Consider the following 17,993-nt stretch of genomic DNA (forward strand, 5'->3'; position numbering starts at 1 on the left):
TCACTCGCTGCGTGACGATTTGAACCCTCTTTTTTTTTTTTTTTTCTTCTCCTAAGTATAAATAGAGTAGTAACTGTTTGGAAATACTCCATTTTAAGTAATTTATGAGTAAAACATGGACACTGCTTTGGTGACAAATATATCGTTTGTAATCATAAAAAAAATAATTCAATTAAGATCACCTGAAAGCTTGTTTGTAAATGATTTTGTGGAACTGGTAACCGTGGAAAGTAAGCAAAAGTAGTCCTCAGCTAAAAACCATTTCTATTGCGAGCACTGGTTTATAAAGAGTTAGGAAATAAGGTAATACAAATTTTTAGACATAAGGTCTTATTGTGAAACAACGATCTACCTTACATTAGCTGGAGACATTATGACATTTTATCTATGATAGTGATGACCAAACAGCAAACACTCATTTGAAAAGACTAACATTCTGGGTCCATTGGCTATATATCTTTATTTTGGATTTCATGATTAAGCATTGATAGGAAATCTTAACCACCACCACCACAAAACTTTCATTTCCTACTGCCTTCTTATCCTATGTTTCTTCTGAGTGTCACACAACTTTGGATTCCTTGTGCTCCATGTGCCTTGAATTTGTGATTAAAACTAGGAGCAAAATCATCCCAAATAATGTAAAAGTGGAGCTATATTTTTGTGAAGGTTGACCTAACTGTGTATATATGTGAGCATGACCATGACTGATCTAAATAATTCATAGTACTCACTTGTGTAAAAATTGATTTGTGGCATGTATTACTATGTGTAAATCTTCCTTATTAAAATTGAACCAAATTCGATGTTGACTACCTAACAAATAATCATTAATTTGAGCTTGTCTGAGATATTTGGTATCATGACAAGAGTTAAATGGATATGACTTGAGAGCGAAGAATGATTAATTAAGGGTTAATTACATTTTACATTCTTTAGATTTGTAGTGATTTTTAAAACAGGCCATAAAGTTTCAATTTTCTCTATTACATTTTAAGATTTTAAAATTGTATCAATTGTTCCTTTGATATGATTGATTGTATGATAATCTTTAAATTGGTGACATGGTGAGCTTGAGACCCTTATATGTGCTAATGCGTAAGCGATATTTGCATAACAACAAAAAAGTAATCAATTTAGTGGATGATTAGACGTTGATATAATTAATTTCAAAACCTTAGAATTGTAATGTGTCAACATGAAAAATTAAAACGTCATTGTTTTGAAACCACCACAAATTTAAATGTTGTAAAATGTAGTTAGCCTATTAATTCAAAACTGTATAACCAGACTTTTCAAAATTTCCATGCATGACTCTTTTGGGGAAATAAAAATGACAGAGTTCTCAGGTATGCTCAGTCCAATTACCGGTGATTCTATCTACTGACTCATGAATATTTTAAGGATTTTATGTTGTTAGCTACTAAACTTACACTCAATTTCTGGTTGATTTTAGCGAATAGTGGGAATGATGATGAAATGTAAGGAGTTGACGGAGAAAATCGAATATTTTTTAGGATTTCGATTGGTTGCTATTGAACATTTGCACAATTTTCAGTTTGTACCTAATACTGAAACTCATGATGCAGTTTCAATATTCGGCGGAAGGCAACAAAATATTTTGATGATTTTCAATTGGTGGCTATTAAACTAGGGACACTTTGTATCCTGTCCTTAGTTGGTATAATTCTTTGATTGAAAATTTTAATTTATAAATTATACTTCATATCACTTATTATCACAGCAAAATTATTGGAGACCATTGTAACTGAAATCCCAAATTTCAATCCCCCAATTCAAGCTATTCTTCCGTTTATAGTTTGTACCCAAGACAGACTTTATGAGCCACAAAGTCTGAATAAAAAGAACTTCAAAGTATGGCATTGAACAAGTCTCGTATCTTCATTACAAACACAAACTCACTTTATCAGAGTCTATTATGGAAAAGCTGATGTGAAGTCGCCATACACGCTAACAGAAAAATATACCCCATGCAATAAGATTGTACCCCCCCTCCCAAAAACACCCCCACCCCACCCCCAAACACCCGCATATGGCCTTTTTAGTCTCATTGACTGCAAAAATCTTCTGGTATTTTTGTTTACTTGATTAGCTAGTTTGTACCCATGATTAAAAACTGATTTTGCAGTCACCATATATGCTAAAAAAAATGTACCCAATTGTAAACATGAAAATTCTGTATCGAATGAAATGAGAACATGTGAACAAAGTAGATTTGTCTTGATTTGAATTTGTAGGTTACAATCTTTGTTTACAATTTTCCTCTTATTCAGTCTTCAAAATTGATGTAGATGCGTAGGTTGTTGATCCAAGGGTTGCGATGACTTGATCTCAGACGAACGGTTGAACGATTGCTCTAAGTTTTGAGCTTGAAACAATGCGTGGATGGTCTTTATCTCAAGGTGCGGCAAAGATGATGTTGATGCAAGATTTTGTTAATTCAAGGGTCTTGGCGACTTGATCTTGAAATGAATGTCGTTACAAGTTTTGAGCTTGCAACAAGTGCTTGTTGATTCTTCAAGGGAGTGCTTCGGCTTTGGTCGAAAGAAAGCTTCGGTTTTGGTTGTGTGTTATTCGAAAAGAGATTTGGCAGCGTATTAGTCTTCAAAGATTTGTGCAGAGGTTCTTCTCCATGTAGAATTTTCGACCCTTCTGTGTGTCTTGGGTCCTTGTATTTATAGACTTCCAAAGCCATGCCCTTGGATGGATTTGGCCTTGATTTGTGTCTTGATTCATTTATGGGAGAATTTAGGCATGCTTTGTGTCTTAATTTCAGCCACTTTCCCTTATCTTGGCTGAAATTTATATGCCTTGTTGCCTATTTTGTTAGAAATCTTCAATACTTGCTTGTTTTATGTAGATGCTTTATCTTTCTTTCCGGTTTTGGGAGCAATTTGGGCATGTTTGCCGATTTTAAGGGATACTTTCTCCCTTGTGCCGAATTTTGGGAAGTTTTATTCTTCCTTTGCTTGATTTGTGCTGTGTCATTGATGACTTGTCCATTTGTGATGAGTCATATGCCACGTGGAGCTTTGTGATGCGTCATTTGTATGCGACGAAATTTACATGTTTACACCAATGCAATGAGATTGTACCCCACGTCTGGCCTTTTAAGCCCTGTCAAGGGAAAAAAAAAAAAAAAAAAAAAAACTCATTCGAACATTTTTACAAACACTTGTTGTGAATACCAGAAATTTGCATAAACAAAAATACAAGCTAAAACGAAATGCTTGCATATTCAAATACAAGTCGGTAAGAATAAACAAAAACACCTTGTAAAAAAAGAAAGTAAAAAAAAAAAAACCCTCAAACTGGTCGTAGGATCTCCAAGTTCCTCTGCAAATGCAATGCAGTTCTTCCCCGCTTGAAATGCCTCCGACTGGGTAGAACTATGGTGCAAAGATTACCCATTTAAAATTTTAACAAAGTATGTCCGATGTAACAAAAAAAAAAAGGGATGCAATTCAAATCTTCTGAAAAAATATATGTTTGTTTGAAAGCTAGCGGAGAACATATGAGTACGGCTCAAATTTTGATAAAATTTGAATTGATGAATTTGAATGCAAACTAAAAACAAAAAAGGGAATAGCTTGAATTGCGCAACTGAAATTTGAGAGTTTCAGTTACAATGCTCTAATTATTTTGATAGTGATAATGAATGATATGAGGGTATTTATAAATTAAAATTTTTAATAAATAAAATAAAAAGCTGACATGAAAATATGTAAAAATGTTGATGTGTACAAAGTTTAGGGACCTTGACCATAAACTAAAATTCAACAATATTTTAATCATAGAATAGTATTAACTAGGGACTGGATTTTAATTTCTCCATTAAACTATAACACAATTTTCAGTTGTTTGATATCGAATGTTGATGCTCATCATGGCCACAATAGTCATTTCCTTTTTGAGCAAACAAGTCAATTTCATGTTAAAATGTTTTCAACATATGTTAATAATCTTGTCATGATGGTGAAACCTTGCAGGCCAAGAACGTATCGTGAAGTCCAAAACAAAGCCCTGGTATTTTGTAATCGATAAGACCGAGTAAACCCTAAATCCGAAGTAGAAAAGGGTACATATTTTGATGCCAACATCACGACTTCAGCCACATGCTCAAGATTCCTCCTCATTCTGCTATTACTTGATAATTACAACTTGTATTAATATAAAGAGTTAATTTCAATTTACTACGATGAAGTTTCATAGTTTTCAACATTTCATACATAGAGGTTTTTTTTTATTTTTTATTTATTTTTATCTTCCTGACAGAAACCATATAGAACACAACTTGTATTACTAAAAATATTCATTTGTATATTTTGACAGAAGCCATGTAGAACACAACTTGTATTACTACAAATGGGTCGTTCAGAGGCGTAATGCAAAAGTTCTCCTGAAGGAACATCAGAGGAATATTATTAGACACCTTATAAAAGAGTAGGGAGATGTTACACGAGCCTTTTTCGTGGCCGCCCATAATAGGTCTTTCCACGGGGCCATATCCGGCCCAATGGTGGCACGACACCGGCTCTCCATAATTTTTTTTGGGTACTACTACAAAACGATCTTATTGTGTCAGTGGGTGATCTCGGTTTTATATAATATAGTGGTGGACAAGACATTTGCAACACCTACTAAATATGATATCGGATTTACTGTCGGTTTTAAGCGTCATAAACAATCTATGTCGCTTTTAACCGACGTAAAAGTTAATGTCGCTTTTAACCGACATAGATTTTAATAATTTTTAAATACTGGTGTCGCATTAAATAAAAACCGTGTCGCTTTTAAGTGACATAAAGTTGGTGTCGGAATAGGTGTCGCTTCTAGCCGACACTAATGATTTTTTTAAATATTTTAAAGCCTGCGTCGGTTCTGACTGACATAAATTTTAATTTTTTTTTAAAATATTTTGAAACCCGGTGTCGGTTGTCAACGACAGATTGATGGCCTTTATATACTCTCCCTCGTGTTTTCTTCTTCCTCTCTTGCATCTTTCTTATTTGTTCTTCCAATTTATAAACCCTCCCCCATGTTTTCTTCTTCCTCTCTCACATCTTTCTTATTTGTTCTTCCAACTTCATTAATTCCTTCTTCACCACAGTAAGTTTTTCTTGCTTCTAACATTTTTATTTTCTCCTCTTATGTTTAATTTTTATCTACAATTTATTTTTGTAGGGAATTTATTTGAGCTGGTTGAGTACATAAAGAATTGATCAACGATGGAATTCTTCCATAATTCAAGTTTCAATTCGTGTGTGATGATATTTTATCATTAAATTATATTATTATTTTTTTAATTATGTATTATATATAAGTTAAATTTTATTTATTAAAATATTATATGAGATAACATAAAAAAAAAGTAGCTGCTTATTTTTTTAACTTTGGGTTAAACTTTTTTTTTTTTTTTTTTATAAATTTTTTTAAGCTTGTTTCCTGTAGCTTTTAGTTGATGACATTTGTCATCTATGTCGGTTAAATTGAAATATTTTGGGTGGGAATTTTTCCGCTTGTTTTACACACGAAATGGATTGGGAAGAGGATTTTCTGTAAGTGTCTGAAGTGGCGTCGGTTTTAACAGACGCAACCTCTTATTTTGACGCAACCTTTACTTACTTCGACGCCACTTGCAATCACAGTCAAGTCTGTTAGGCTCACGTCGGTTTTAACTGGCGCATCATGCGCTCTTACCAACATGAACTTTCAGGACTACTAACTGGAAAGACTATCTAGTATTCTCTGCAGTTTTCCTCCAGTTGCCTGTTAGGGTTTTTCCCCCCCCCTATAAATAGCTAAGTCAAACAGAGGAAACGATAATCACCACTTACTACTCAAAAATCTCTCAAGTTCTCTTTTTCTCTCTACTACTTTTCTAATTTTGGCATTGAAGACCCTTTGGCAGACACCCTCATCAAATCAGCTATCCAAAATTTGCATCTACAATGGAAACCCAAGAGACTCCCAACTCAATGAAGGACATTTAATGAGAAGCTGAAGATTGCTACATTATTAGTTTATTAGTTGACTTGTACTATAACCAGTCCATGAAGCAATGTTTTGTAGATGAGCAGATGAGTTTTAGCATTTATAGTCCAGTCTACCCCACCCCAAGCTCATCCTTCTTCTTCTCTGTGTGTGTGTGTGTATTTGTTCACCCCCTAAATTCTTCATGGTCCTGTGTGTTTGTTAGGAACTTACATGAACATGAAATTTAGAGATTACGAGCGTACCACTACAAGTTGCAGCTAATAAAGGGTGTGCATGTGTGTGAGAAAAATTACTCTTATTTCAACCAAACGATTGCGTCATTGAGAGGGAGAGCTCAACTTAATTCTTTTTCTGCCTTAAATGCTAAGGATATGTCAATGGTGAGTTAACATGACACTTGTAGTTGAAGCCTTGACACTAAAAGAGAGAAAATTTGCTTAAATGCTTGTATTGAAATGACAATAGTGATTCAAAGAGAGATTCACACTAATATAACAAAGCTATTACAAGAGTGATTCATAAAGAGAATGCTTGTACAATTATAAAGCTTTGACTCTGAAAGAGATGAGAGAGCTTGCTTGATTGAATAAAGCTTTGAATGAAGAGGTTTACTCCGTTGGTTTTTGAGAAATTTGTTTGTTTGTTTGGTTGAATGTCCCTTTCTCTTTCTCCTTGTGCTCTTCTATATGAAGTGCTCTAGCAAACCCTAGCCTTCACTCATCTTCAAAATATCTTCATTTGTGGTCTACAATAAAAAATGCCTTACAACCACATGCTTTTTCACCATTCCAAGACAAATTTGCCCCATAGTCATCCTTAAGCCATAAGACTATCACCCAAATATTGATCAAAACCAACTTAGAACGATGGGCTCCGAAAGTAAAGGGTTTTATCCCAAACTTGGTCATTTTATGGTTCAAAACTTCAAACAGTATTAGTAGTTTTTCTCGCCTTTCCCTTGGTGTAATACAAGGTTTCTAATACACGAGAAGACATCATGTATATATAAATGAAAGAATGATCAATTTTGTAAGCATATTTAATTTGACTCTATTGTTATAAAATTGTAACTTTGCCATTGCATGGGGGCCCAACATCAATGCAATCCAATGATCCTAACCATTCAATTAAGAGGCCTCATTCAAAGATTGGATATCAACGGTTTCTTTTGTTGTTGTAAGGATGATAATTAGACAAGGATCTAAAATCTAGACAGTTTGGATTATTGAAATCCAACACGGAGTGCCTTGACCAATGAATCCATTTCAACTATTCTTCAAAAGAGGTACCTCCTAAGAAGGGGGTGCTACACATATTGAACTATACACACATGAGTGCTCATGCGTTAACCAATTAGCAGTTGAATACAAATACTAACTACTAATAATTCATCTAGGCTCACTCCACAATGTAATCACATGAACCGATCCTTTCATTATTTAGGTCCTCATAGAATATTTTTCCAAAAAATCAGTCAAATTACAAATGATTTGGTGCTTTGGTTATTATTTTGCATATTTCATAACAATGTGTTTGTCCACTTATTAAATAACGATTAGATAACTAAATGACTTCTGATTTTAATGAATTTTTCTAGGATTAATATTTCCGTATAATATAAAAAGTGAAGCGTTCAGATTATAAGATGTTTTATGAAGTGGCTCCAACAAGTTACTATTTTCATAATAAGTTACTAACTTGTTAGAGCTTATTGTATGTGTGTGTATGCAAGGAGGAGACCTTCTTTTAATTCGCGACTTGTATATCGTTCAAACAGTCAAAGAAACCCTTTTGATGGTTTGTAAAACGTTCAATAAAAGTAAATTTGATCAGCATATGTGTACATATCAGTGTGTTCCTTTTGTGGTAAAAATAATATTAATTGAAGTATACGGACAAGAAGTTACTTTGAATTTGTGTAGAATTCAAAGGAGAAAGAACTGACAATGAAATTCGCTGAATAAGTTTCACGTGCATTTTATATATATTTGGTCCTCGACAGTTGGTGGAAAAAATAGAACATTAATTTTAAATTCGTCAAGAAAATGCCCCAATGCATGCTATATAGAGGGACCTTCAACGTGTTTGAAGGGTTCCCATTTATTTCCAGAATCTATTTGCTTAATGCTGGTCAAATCTTTAGTTTTTTTCACACTTATCAGTTTTGTCAAAATCAATTTGAACAGTAACACATTCCATTCTAAAGAACTTGAAAAATAGAGGCTTCGGAGGCTCTATTTAAAGCCGTTCGTATTCAAAGCACATCTGATAAGCACAATTCTCATTATTCAACAGAGTTAAAGAACAAGGCAGAAAAAGAAAAACTAGGGTTCCATACAAAAAACCATGCATCGTTCATCAGCCATTAGCTTGAAGCACAATCTATTCAGCTTCCAAAAGCAAACCCAATTGGCCGAACGCGCCACGAAATCTTGCGATGTGTTTCTTAACCATAGAGGAATCGACACAAAGAGAACAATCGTCTCTTTGCTTTACGACCACCTTTCTCGACTCAACTTGCGCCCTTTCTTAGATAATAGGACCATGAGGCCTGGAGATAAACTATTTGATAAAATTGACAGTGCAATAAGGGGCTGCAAGGTTGGTGTTGCTGTGTTTTCGCCTCGCTATTGTGACTCGTATTTTTGCCTTCATGAACTGGCCCTAATCATGGAGTCCAATAAGAAGGTCATTCCTATATTCTGTGACATCAAGCCCTCTCAGCTTCGTATCGTGGACAACGGGCAATGTCCGCCGGAGAAGCTACAAAGTTTTAGGTTGGCTCTTCAAGAGGCTAGGAATACCGTAGGGTTGACATACAACTCCTCAAAAGGGTAAGATCGATGAATCCATATTCATTTTTTCCCTTTAGGTTTATATAGACTACCAATACATACTATTTGCTGTTCGATAACTATTTCGTTTTTAGTTTTCAAGGTTTTTTATTTTTTTTTATTTTTTATTTAATTGAAAACTAGTTTGGTAACTATTTTCATTTAAAAAAAAATGAAAATTGAGAATTGAAAGCCAAATATGAGAACTCAAGAAAGTTGTTTTCACTTTTTAGTTTTCATTTTTCTAACATTGAAGAGGCTGTTTGATAACCACTTCGTTTTCAGTTTTTATTCTCACTTGTTTTTTTTAACTGAAAACTAAAAACGCGCTTGGAATAACTACTTTCAGTTTTCATTTTTAACCAAAAATTGAAAATAAAAAAGTGAAACTACTTTCTTGAGTTTTCAAAAAATATTATGTAGCCAACGTAGTATAACGAAAAAGTACATCTGCAAATGCTTCAACAATTACTCCCTTTTGATTTTCTTACTGAATTTCCTTGCGGTTTCTTTTGGGTTATATAGGAACATGGCAGATGTTGTAACAACTGCTGCAGATGTTGTAATCAACAGCCTGAGGGAGACTGAGAACTAAAGGCATTCTATGCAGCGTCTAAAAACTCCATTCGTTTATAATTACGACTCACGCTAAATAATGAAGTTATCATCATAACATGAACTGATGATCCTTGATTACTTTAGTTAATTCATACTGCAATAAAGTAAATTTTGTATACAACGATTTTAATTACTATTTCCAAATTGTTTAATTCTTTTTTCTTTGTAACAGACACCATAGTTGAAGCTACGTGCCTGTTAGTTGACATGGAATTGTACTTTACGATATTCTTTGTAGTTGTCTGCATTACAAACTGTTCAATAAGAGTTAATGCACACAATTCAACCTTTGTTCATGAATTTCTGAATATTTGTTCATCAGTTTGACTCATTGATCGGTGCGTATATTGTAGTAATTAATTATACATAATGGTAATTAAGAAGAGTACAGTCGGACGTTGATGAATTTATACAGCTATGTTCAAGGCAGGTAGCAAAAGGGGTAGACCAAACCTATGAAGTTAACTAGATGTTAGGAGAGTATTCACACCAGATGCCAAGATTAATACCATTCATGTGCTCTCAATACGGATACTGCCTCTTGTTCATGGTTTGAGGAGCCTCCTGATTTCATTTCGTCTTCTCTTCATTCGGAATGTACTGATGGTGGCAGTGTGTTGCCTTCTTGATTTGTTATCTGTTCCTTTATTATCAATGAAACTTTCGTTGCGTTCAAAAAACAAAAAGAAGTTATTGTGTTTATGTACCAACAAAGTGACTCAGACCATGTATTTTTTTATTTTTTTATTTTTAAGCATAAGCATGGTAAAATTACGTCTAAATTGTGTATGTGAATGATATGGTTGTTACATACAATGATTTGGATGAAGAGAGTGACTACAAAACTATGTCAAAAAGAAATTTGAGATGAAAGACCTACTTGCGTGTTAAAGAATTAAGTTAATTTCCTAATCAAGACAAAATGATTTTTCATTTTCAAAGAATGTATATATGTATTATTAGGTTTGTTGATCGAGACATGGATGTTTGTTGATCGAGACATGGATGTTTGCTGCAAATGGGCTGATACACCTATTATACAAAATCACAAGCTAAGTGATTACCTATCAGGTTCCAACCAATAGTAAGGAGGTATATCGGCGAATTTTTGGAACTTATTTATTGCTTACTTGAACACATATTAACTATGTTTGAATTGTAGTAAATCAATTGATGCATGCATGAACTGAAGATCATATATGATCGATCGTTGTAATTCATACTAGGAGTCACTGGCACTTTGCTCCCAGAAAGAGATTAATGTTCACTTAACATTGGAAGAGTATAACTGACGATGACTAAGCTATATCTATTACTGACAGAAAGCCTACATGTCCATACTTAACGCTTGTCGTAGGCAACCTAGTTTCTTGGAAAATCAGTTTTCTACTTGTAAAGATTGAATACGAACCGGAAGGCATAGTTGCTAATGGCATCTCTAATCAAGTGCATTTGGCCAAAATTAGCTCCAAACTTGAACAAAACAATCTCCAATTAACCAAAGAGCAGTTTGCAAACGGGCTTATTTTAGGGGCTCAAGTTAGCCCCTAAAGGGGTAAAATGTGCCCGCCCCCATACTTAGGTTTTGATGACATGGTCAAGAGGTACTTGAGCAGGAAAAGGATCCGGTCCCATGATCGTGACCGTTCATCGTACATCGTGCAGTCAGAAATCATTTGAAATTTAAAATTTAAAATTAAATATAAATGGTATCTAACGAAAACTGACCGCATGATGTATGATGAACGGCCACGATCACGGGATCCCCAAGAAAAATATCCGGCGAGGATCCTTTTCCACTTGAGCATACTATAAAGTAATAAAAATATAGACGGGCAAAGATTTAGCCCTCCATGGAACGGAAAAATTAGTCTATTACTAATCCTTTAAAAATTATACTTTTGAGAGCTAAAAAATGTCCAAGACTTTTATTAGTTGTCCATGGTTTGGAGAGTGGCTAAGGTTATTTCTATAGGGGGTTTACAACTAATTTTGCAAGTTTGAAGATGGCAATTAGCATGCAATTAATTAAAAATATGTTTGTTGACTTTGTAGTTTAACCTTTGTATCTCTCTCTATATCTCATGAATAGAGATGAGTAGTATATATGATATAAAAGTCCCCAATAATCAAGTTTTTAACACATATCACTTCCTTGAAGTAAAAGCAAATCCCCATCTCCACACATGTGTAGAATATGGTACCACAACCAAATGAATTGAACATGTTATGACACTGATGTTAACCTGCTGATCTGCACGCGTAAATTGATATCTTCTTCGGCCAAATAAGTCTTTCCCCCACTTCTCACAAAAAGACATGGACCCTGAGAGTAGGTAGGCTCCTTTTGCAATGGAAGCCAGCTGATCTACATATATACATGCCTGTACATGATGTTTTCTGGTCGTGGCCTACATATATATATATATATAGTGCATACACTTCACCTCCGCACTTTCGTTTTGACATTTGACTTCCATGCCCACCCCATAGTTATACTAATCCATTATATCCATGAAAATTTCAAAAAACAACTCTTAGAATTAACCTCATATGTTTTTAGATATGATTATTAATTAACCGCATTTCAATTTGTTGTGTGATCTTTGTCGTCTTTCGATTTCAGTGTGGCAACTACTTGCATGCATGATTTGGCTATAAAATTGGTTTAGTGCCCCATGGTGCATTATTTACGAGTCGAACTATTTGCAATTAGCATGCATTAATTATATTAAAATTCTTGTATTGGATTTGACCATTAGATTGATTAGGTGCATAATTGATCATAAACCATTGTCATCTTCAACTTATCTTTTTTTCTTCAAAAATTGAGGACTCTACTTTGCAGAGGCAAATTAGACCAATTGATCAGAGCAGTGTGTCTCTTCTTTTACACCCAACTTTGGATCCACTTATAAATTAAAAGAGTAGTTTAAAATTGATCATAAAACACTGTCGTCTTCTACTTGTCTTTTTCCTCTAAGATTGGGGTGGTAACTTTGCAATTATGAATTAGATCAATTGATCAGAGTAGTGTATATTTTTTTTTATTCCCAACTTCAGATCCCCTCCTTATGAATTAGAAGAGTAATTTAACTAATATTGATCATAAAGCACAGTCTCTTCAACTTTTTGTTTTTTTCCGTTTAGTTTGGGGCGGCAAGTTTTGTTGAAGCATTAAATTGCACCTATATAAATCCACATTGCCTTCACTCTTCATTCTAACAATTACTCCTCCTTTCTTGAGCCTTCTATTATATACCTTGTTAGTTATTTCCTCTCACCACTATTTGAATTCAAGATCTTCCCTTTAGATTTATCCAAGATGGTTATTGCTAAGCTGTTTGTAGTGTTTCTACTATTGCAAATGATGAGTGGCTTCGTATTTCGAGCAAAGGGTTTGGGTATGGGCTATTACATTATGAGCTGCCCGATGGCTGAACTTATTGTGAGAAATACAGTCACCAGGGCCTTGCAAGCTGATCCAACCTTAGCTGCAGGTCTAATCAGAATGCACTTCCATGACTGCTTCATAGAGGTGCTCTCTCTCTCTCTCTCTCTCTCTCTCTCTCTCTCTGTAAACACAACAGCAATACCTCCTTTCTCATTATTAAAATTTTTTTAGGAAAGTTTTTTAATTAGAGGTAGGCACAACGATAGGCTTGGTGTGGCGAGATCACTATGCAAATATGTCTGCATGGTATAAAATAATGCATACATACATATTCACAATGCTTTCGTGTTTGTGTTTTCAGTTGCTATTACGTACCAAAGATATTTTCAAATATGTCCTTCCATTTGGTATCTTAAAGCTGTTTACGATGATTTCGGCTTTAGTTTGTAGTTTTTACGTAGCTTTTTGTACTTGAAAATATATGAAAGAAGTAGACAAGATGAAATGCATATGAAATTAGAAACGAAATGATTATACAAAACCCTGACCTTTTCTTTTTTGTTGTTTGTAAGAAGTGCTGTGTGTTACATCTTCACTCGTTCCCTTGTTGTTCACATATCATGCACTTTTCAATCAGCATATCATCACACGTTACACACCCACCTAAATAGAAAAATATTTTTTTTTTCCTTGTGTATGGTCAAGTATTCACGTTAAAGAAACTTTGTTAGGGATTCGAGCACTACATATATTCGTTATTAATTAATATTAGAATTTTGGTTTTGTAACTATTGGATAATTAGGGATGTGATGCGTCAATTCTCCTGGATTCAACAAAAGATAACACAGCAGAGAAGGACTCTCCAGCAAATTTGAGCTTGCGTGGCTATGAAGTTATAGATGCTGCAAAAGCGGAACTTGAAAAAAAATGCCCTGGCGTGGTCTCTTGCGCCGACATAGTTGCAATGGCTTCTACATATGCAGTTTTTGGGGTAAGCAGGAGAAATGATTTGCACACCTATTTTCTCCTTCTCCAGACTTTTGTTGTAATCTCTTGATTTTTTTTTTCTAATTTATTCAGTCCAAAGACTAATATATATATATATATATATATATATATATATATATATATATATATATATATATATATATATTATATGGGATAGATCAAGAGACAAATATTTTTACAAATATCTTTACACTCCTTATTAGCCCTTGGATCTTTTTTAATCTAATGGTCATAATTAAAAGTTAAGATTATTGTCATTAATTTAGTAGGTGATGTGGCGATGGCTTGGAATAAATTAACATAAACCTCTACTACAAATTTAAAATGTTTTGAAAAAAGTCCCGTTGCACCTAAACCATTCATCTTCCTTGGCAAACACCATCTTCCTTCATGCCATTGTGTTGTGCATCAAATAAAAATTGTTGCTGAGTCTGATTAGTTCTTTTGTTTATATTATTGAATAACCAGCCACTAAAAGCTTTCTTGTCAATCAAGGACAACTTAAGAAATTTGATGTAAATCAGTTTTAGGGTTAAAACCTCATCCCTTTCCAGGAAGATTCAATTTTGTTTCCCAGGCTATATCCAGACTCAAATTCTGGGCTAAGAAACCAGGGGATCTTCAGTGATTGAACCAAACAGAAAAAGAAAAAGAAAAAAATTTAACAGGGCGAGAGTTCTAAATCTATCTTATTCAGCCCACTTTTTATACCTTCCCATCATTTACAGACAACCCATGAAAACATAGTATTGATAATGTAGGATTCGAAAGAGGGGAGAGAATAGGAAGAGGAAAGTGAAAAAGTCAGTTAGGTTGTATGGAGCGAGATTGATATATCCATGCATGATTGAGTTCTTGTCATCTTAATTAACAATGGCATAGGGAGTTAGATGAAGATGGAGGCTCCGAAGTGGTTAAGTTTCCATAACCTAATAATTTTTTCTTAAATTTTTTTAATTGATTGAAACCTTTTTATTTCCATGTCATCAACTCCACATCATTTAGTAGTTTAGATGAGTCATATTAGTTTTATTTAGGACCATTGGATTCAAATAGATCTAAAGACTACCAAGGAGTATAAAAGTATTTGTAAAATTATTTGTCCCTTGATTCTATCCCACTATATATATATATTAAGTGTATAGAAGAAAGTCACCTCTCATTCATCAATTGCGCTATGTTATTCATGCATATTCCTCAATTTATTATTATTATTATTATTATCTCTATTAGTTAATAAAATCCTCTTTGTCAACCAAAAGAGGGTGAAAAGACAACTTAGTCTTCTATCACACAAAAAAAATGATGGACAATAATGTAATTTCACAGGTCCAAATTTTACTATTTTTTGTTGAAACCTCACCTATATGTGATGTTAAAATATCTCTAATATTTAAAATTTAAAAAAAACAAAACAAAAACCTTCCAGTCCCATGTTCTCTCTTTCTCTCTCCCTCTCTCCTCATTTTCTAAAAAAATGTGTTCATACACACAAAATGTGTAGGCAAATGCTAGTTATTATTATTTTAGATTGTTATTACAAATGGTCTTTATGTGTTGCAAATACATAATTTTGGTCTTTTATGTTTGAATCAATCAATATCATCATCCACGTTTTCAAACACACAAAGACCATTTGTGAAAAGAACCCTAAAAGGCCACAATTGATTGATTGATTCAAAACATACAAGACCAAAATGTATTTACAATACATAAAACACCATTTGTGATAAAAATCCTAATATTTTCAAAAAATGATTAAATTTAAGTTTTGTTTTTAATGGGACTTCACTAACAACAGGCTGGGGGCCCGGTTTATGACATACCCAAAGGAAGAAAGGATGGAAGAAGGTCTAAAATAGAAGACACAAGGAATCTGCCTCCGCCCACTTTGAATGCCTCTGAGCTCATTACAATGTTTGGGCAACATGGATTTACTGCTCAAGAAATGGTTGCTTTATCTGGTACACATATATGATCCAATTTACAATCTACAAGTTTCGGTGTTATTTTCTTGATATTTTATATTGTTAAATTGTTAAATTGTCAATTGGTGCGCTTTCTTTTTCTTTTTTGGATTAGTTAAAATGTTACTTCACCAATAGTGTCCTTCAATTTCTACCCAATTAATAGTTCAAATTGATGGTCAGATTGTCATTTTAGAGAACACTTAAGTTTAATGCTTGTATACTTACGTTGATATTTTTGGTACTTTGTAGGTGCACACACACTAGGTGTAGCCAGGTGCTCGTCATTCAAAAACCGATTGAGTGATACTGTGGATCCAGATTTAGATTCAGGTTTTGCAAAGCAACTGACCAAAACATGTAGCGCAGGCGATAATGCCGAGCAACCCTTCGATGCAACGAGAAACAATTTTGATAATGTCTACTTCAACGGACTGCAAAGGAAGGCTGGAGTCCTGACTTCTGATCAAACCCTATTTGCCAGTGCAAAAACTAGAAACATTGTAAATGGTTATGCCTTCAACCAAGCCATGTTCTTCTTAGATTTTCAACAGGCAATGGTGAAAATGAGCACCCTTGATGTCAAGGAAGGTTCCAAAGGAGAAATAAGAACAAATTGCCGCAAAATGAACTAAGGAAGAATAGTAGTTTTTTATGGAGAGAGTTGAGCGTTCATCTCTTCTTCATTGTGAATTATTGATGGGTAAACAATATCTGTCATTGTTTAATAGATAAGTTACATATATAATCTGTTGTCCTTTAAGCTTGTTACTTGTACTGTTTCTTTGTAGTATTTGTACTTAGGTTTTCGCGTAAAGCAGACTGAAGCCCAAAATACTAACTACAAAACGCAGTCATCACATAATTAGCGACACAAGACCAGATGTCAACAATTAATCTCTTGGTGACCGTCTTAAAATGTGTCAATATAATTGGTACCGTGGGCGCAAATTTCCGCATTCTTCTTCTTGGACGAAAATGCACCTGCAAAACAATTAACACCTATGATCAAGGCCTAAAGCCTCACGCGCCCACAATGAATGGGGGAGGGTTTTGGCCGAAGAATCTCCGATGCCAAAGTTAGAATTTGTGGGAGAAGTGTTTAGAGAAATTTAGAGAAATTTAGAAGAGAATTGGACTTAGGTTTTTCAAGAAATGAGGGGCTATATATAAGGGTATGGCCGGACCTATTTGGAGAAATGGGGAAGGATCATTTATGGTGGTTTTTTTTTACTCTAATTGCAAGATATTATGTCAAATAATATCTTGCAATCAATTAGGAAATTAATCAATTAATTTTGGTAATTAATCCCAATTTGAAAAGGATAATTGGGAGTTACCTTGTGGGTGAAGATTTGATGAGGAATGATGAGAGAGTTTAGAAGAATACCAGTTTGATCACCTTTGACCTTGATTGAGCCATTATTGTCCGTTGCATGCGCATGGGAATCCCAATGTACCTCAAGGGTAATTTTACCTTTTTACCCCAAAAGTCCACGTGCCGCCTCTATAATTTTCTTGATTATTTTTTTGCTCCACAAATGCCCTTACACCTGTTGGGCTGCTCCCAGGAAAGGGTAGCAGGTGTGGAGATCTTATTGTTTTAGGAAACAGAGGATTGTTTCCTATTTCAATGTAGATTCCTTCTTTAATTGGAAAGTAGATCCTTCTAGGAAAGGGAAATAAATTACTTCTAAAGTCTATTTAAGTCTACCTTAAGTAGATTATTAAATCAACTTTAGAGAGCAATTTATTTTACCCTACAAGAGAGAGAAAGCTAGAGGATATTTTCCCCCTCCCCTAGCAATCTTTTACACTTGCTCATGTAAAGGACTATCTTTCGTTGCTTTCTTCATCTTCATGCCGTGCCAAGGTAAGAAAAAATTATTTTTTCCTTGTCTTCGTAATTTTTGGGAGCCTCGGGGCTTGAAATTTGGCTCGACGAGGGTCGAGAAATGTGAAAAATTGGCTGGGATGCCACAACATGGTTACTGCCATAGAGTTGCTTTGCGCGGCGATGGCTAGTTGGGATAAGTGCGGCTTGGCTTGGACTGAGTTGACAGGCGCTGTGGTCTGGGCCACTAGGCTTGGGCCTGTATGGGAAAGGAGAGAGTAAGGGAGGTGTGGGGGCATCAGTTCCCCCTCTGTTTGGA

The 17,993-nt window shown here is 34.5% G+C and overlaps 1 protein-coding gene and 1 pseudogene across 1 annotated transcript; both read left to right on the forward strand.

The window, feature by feature from the left end:
• Positions 1-8,364: 8,364 nt before the first annotated feature.
• Positions 8,365-9,655, forward strand: LOC137742836 (probable 2' cyclic ADP-D-ribose synthase BdTIR; annotated as a pseudogene).
• Positions 9,656-12,567: 2,912 nt separating this feature from the next.
• On the forward strand, positions 12,568-16,597 carry LOC137743521 (peroxidase 47-like). Its single transcript, XM_068483430.1, has 4 exons — positions 12,568-13,008; positions 13,668-13,856; positions 15,675-15,837; positions 16,093-16,597. The coding sequence occupies exons 1-4, from the start codon at positions 12,796-12,798 to the stop codon at positions 16,473-16,475; spliced, it is 948 nt and encodes a 315-aa protein (XP_068339531.1). The 5' UTR covers positions 12,568-12,795; the 3' UTR covers positions 16,476-16,597.
• The last annotated feature ends 1,396 nt before the right edge of the window (positions 16,598-17,993 follow it).

This window comes from Pyrus communis, chromosome 8 (genome assembly GCF_963583255.1).
Source record: "Pyrus communis chromosome 8, drPyrComm1.1, whole genome shotgun sequence".
NCBI lineage: Eukaryota > Viridiplantae > Streptophyta > Magnoliopsida > Rosales > Rosaceae > Pyrus > Pyrus communis.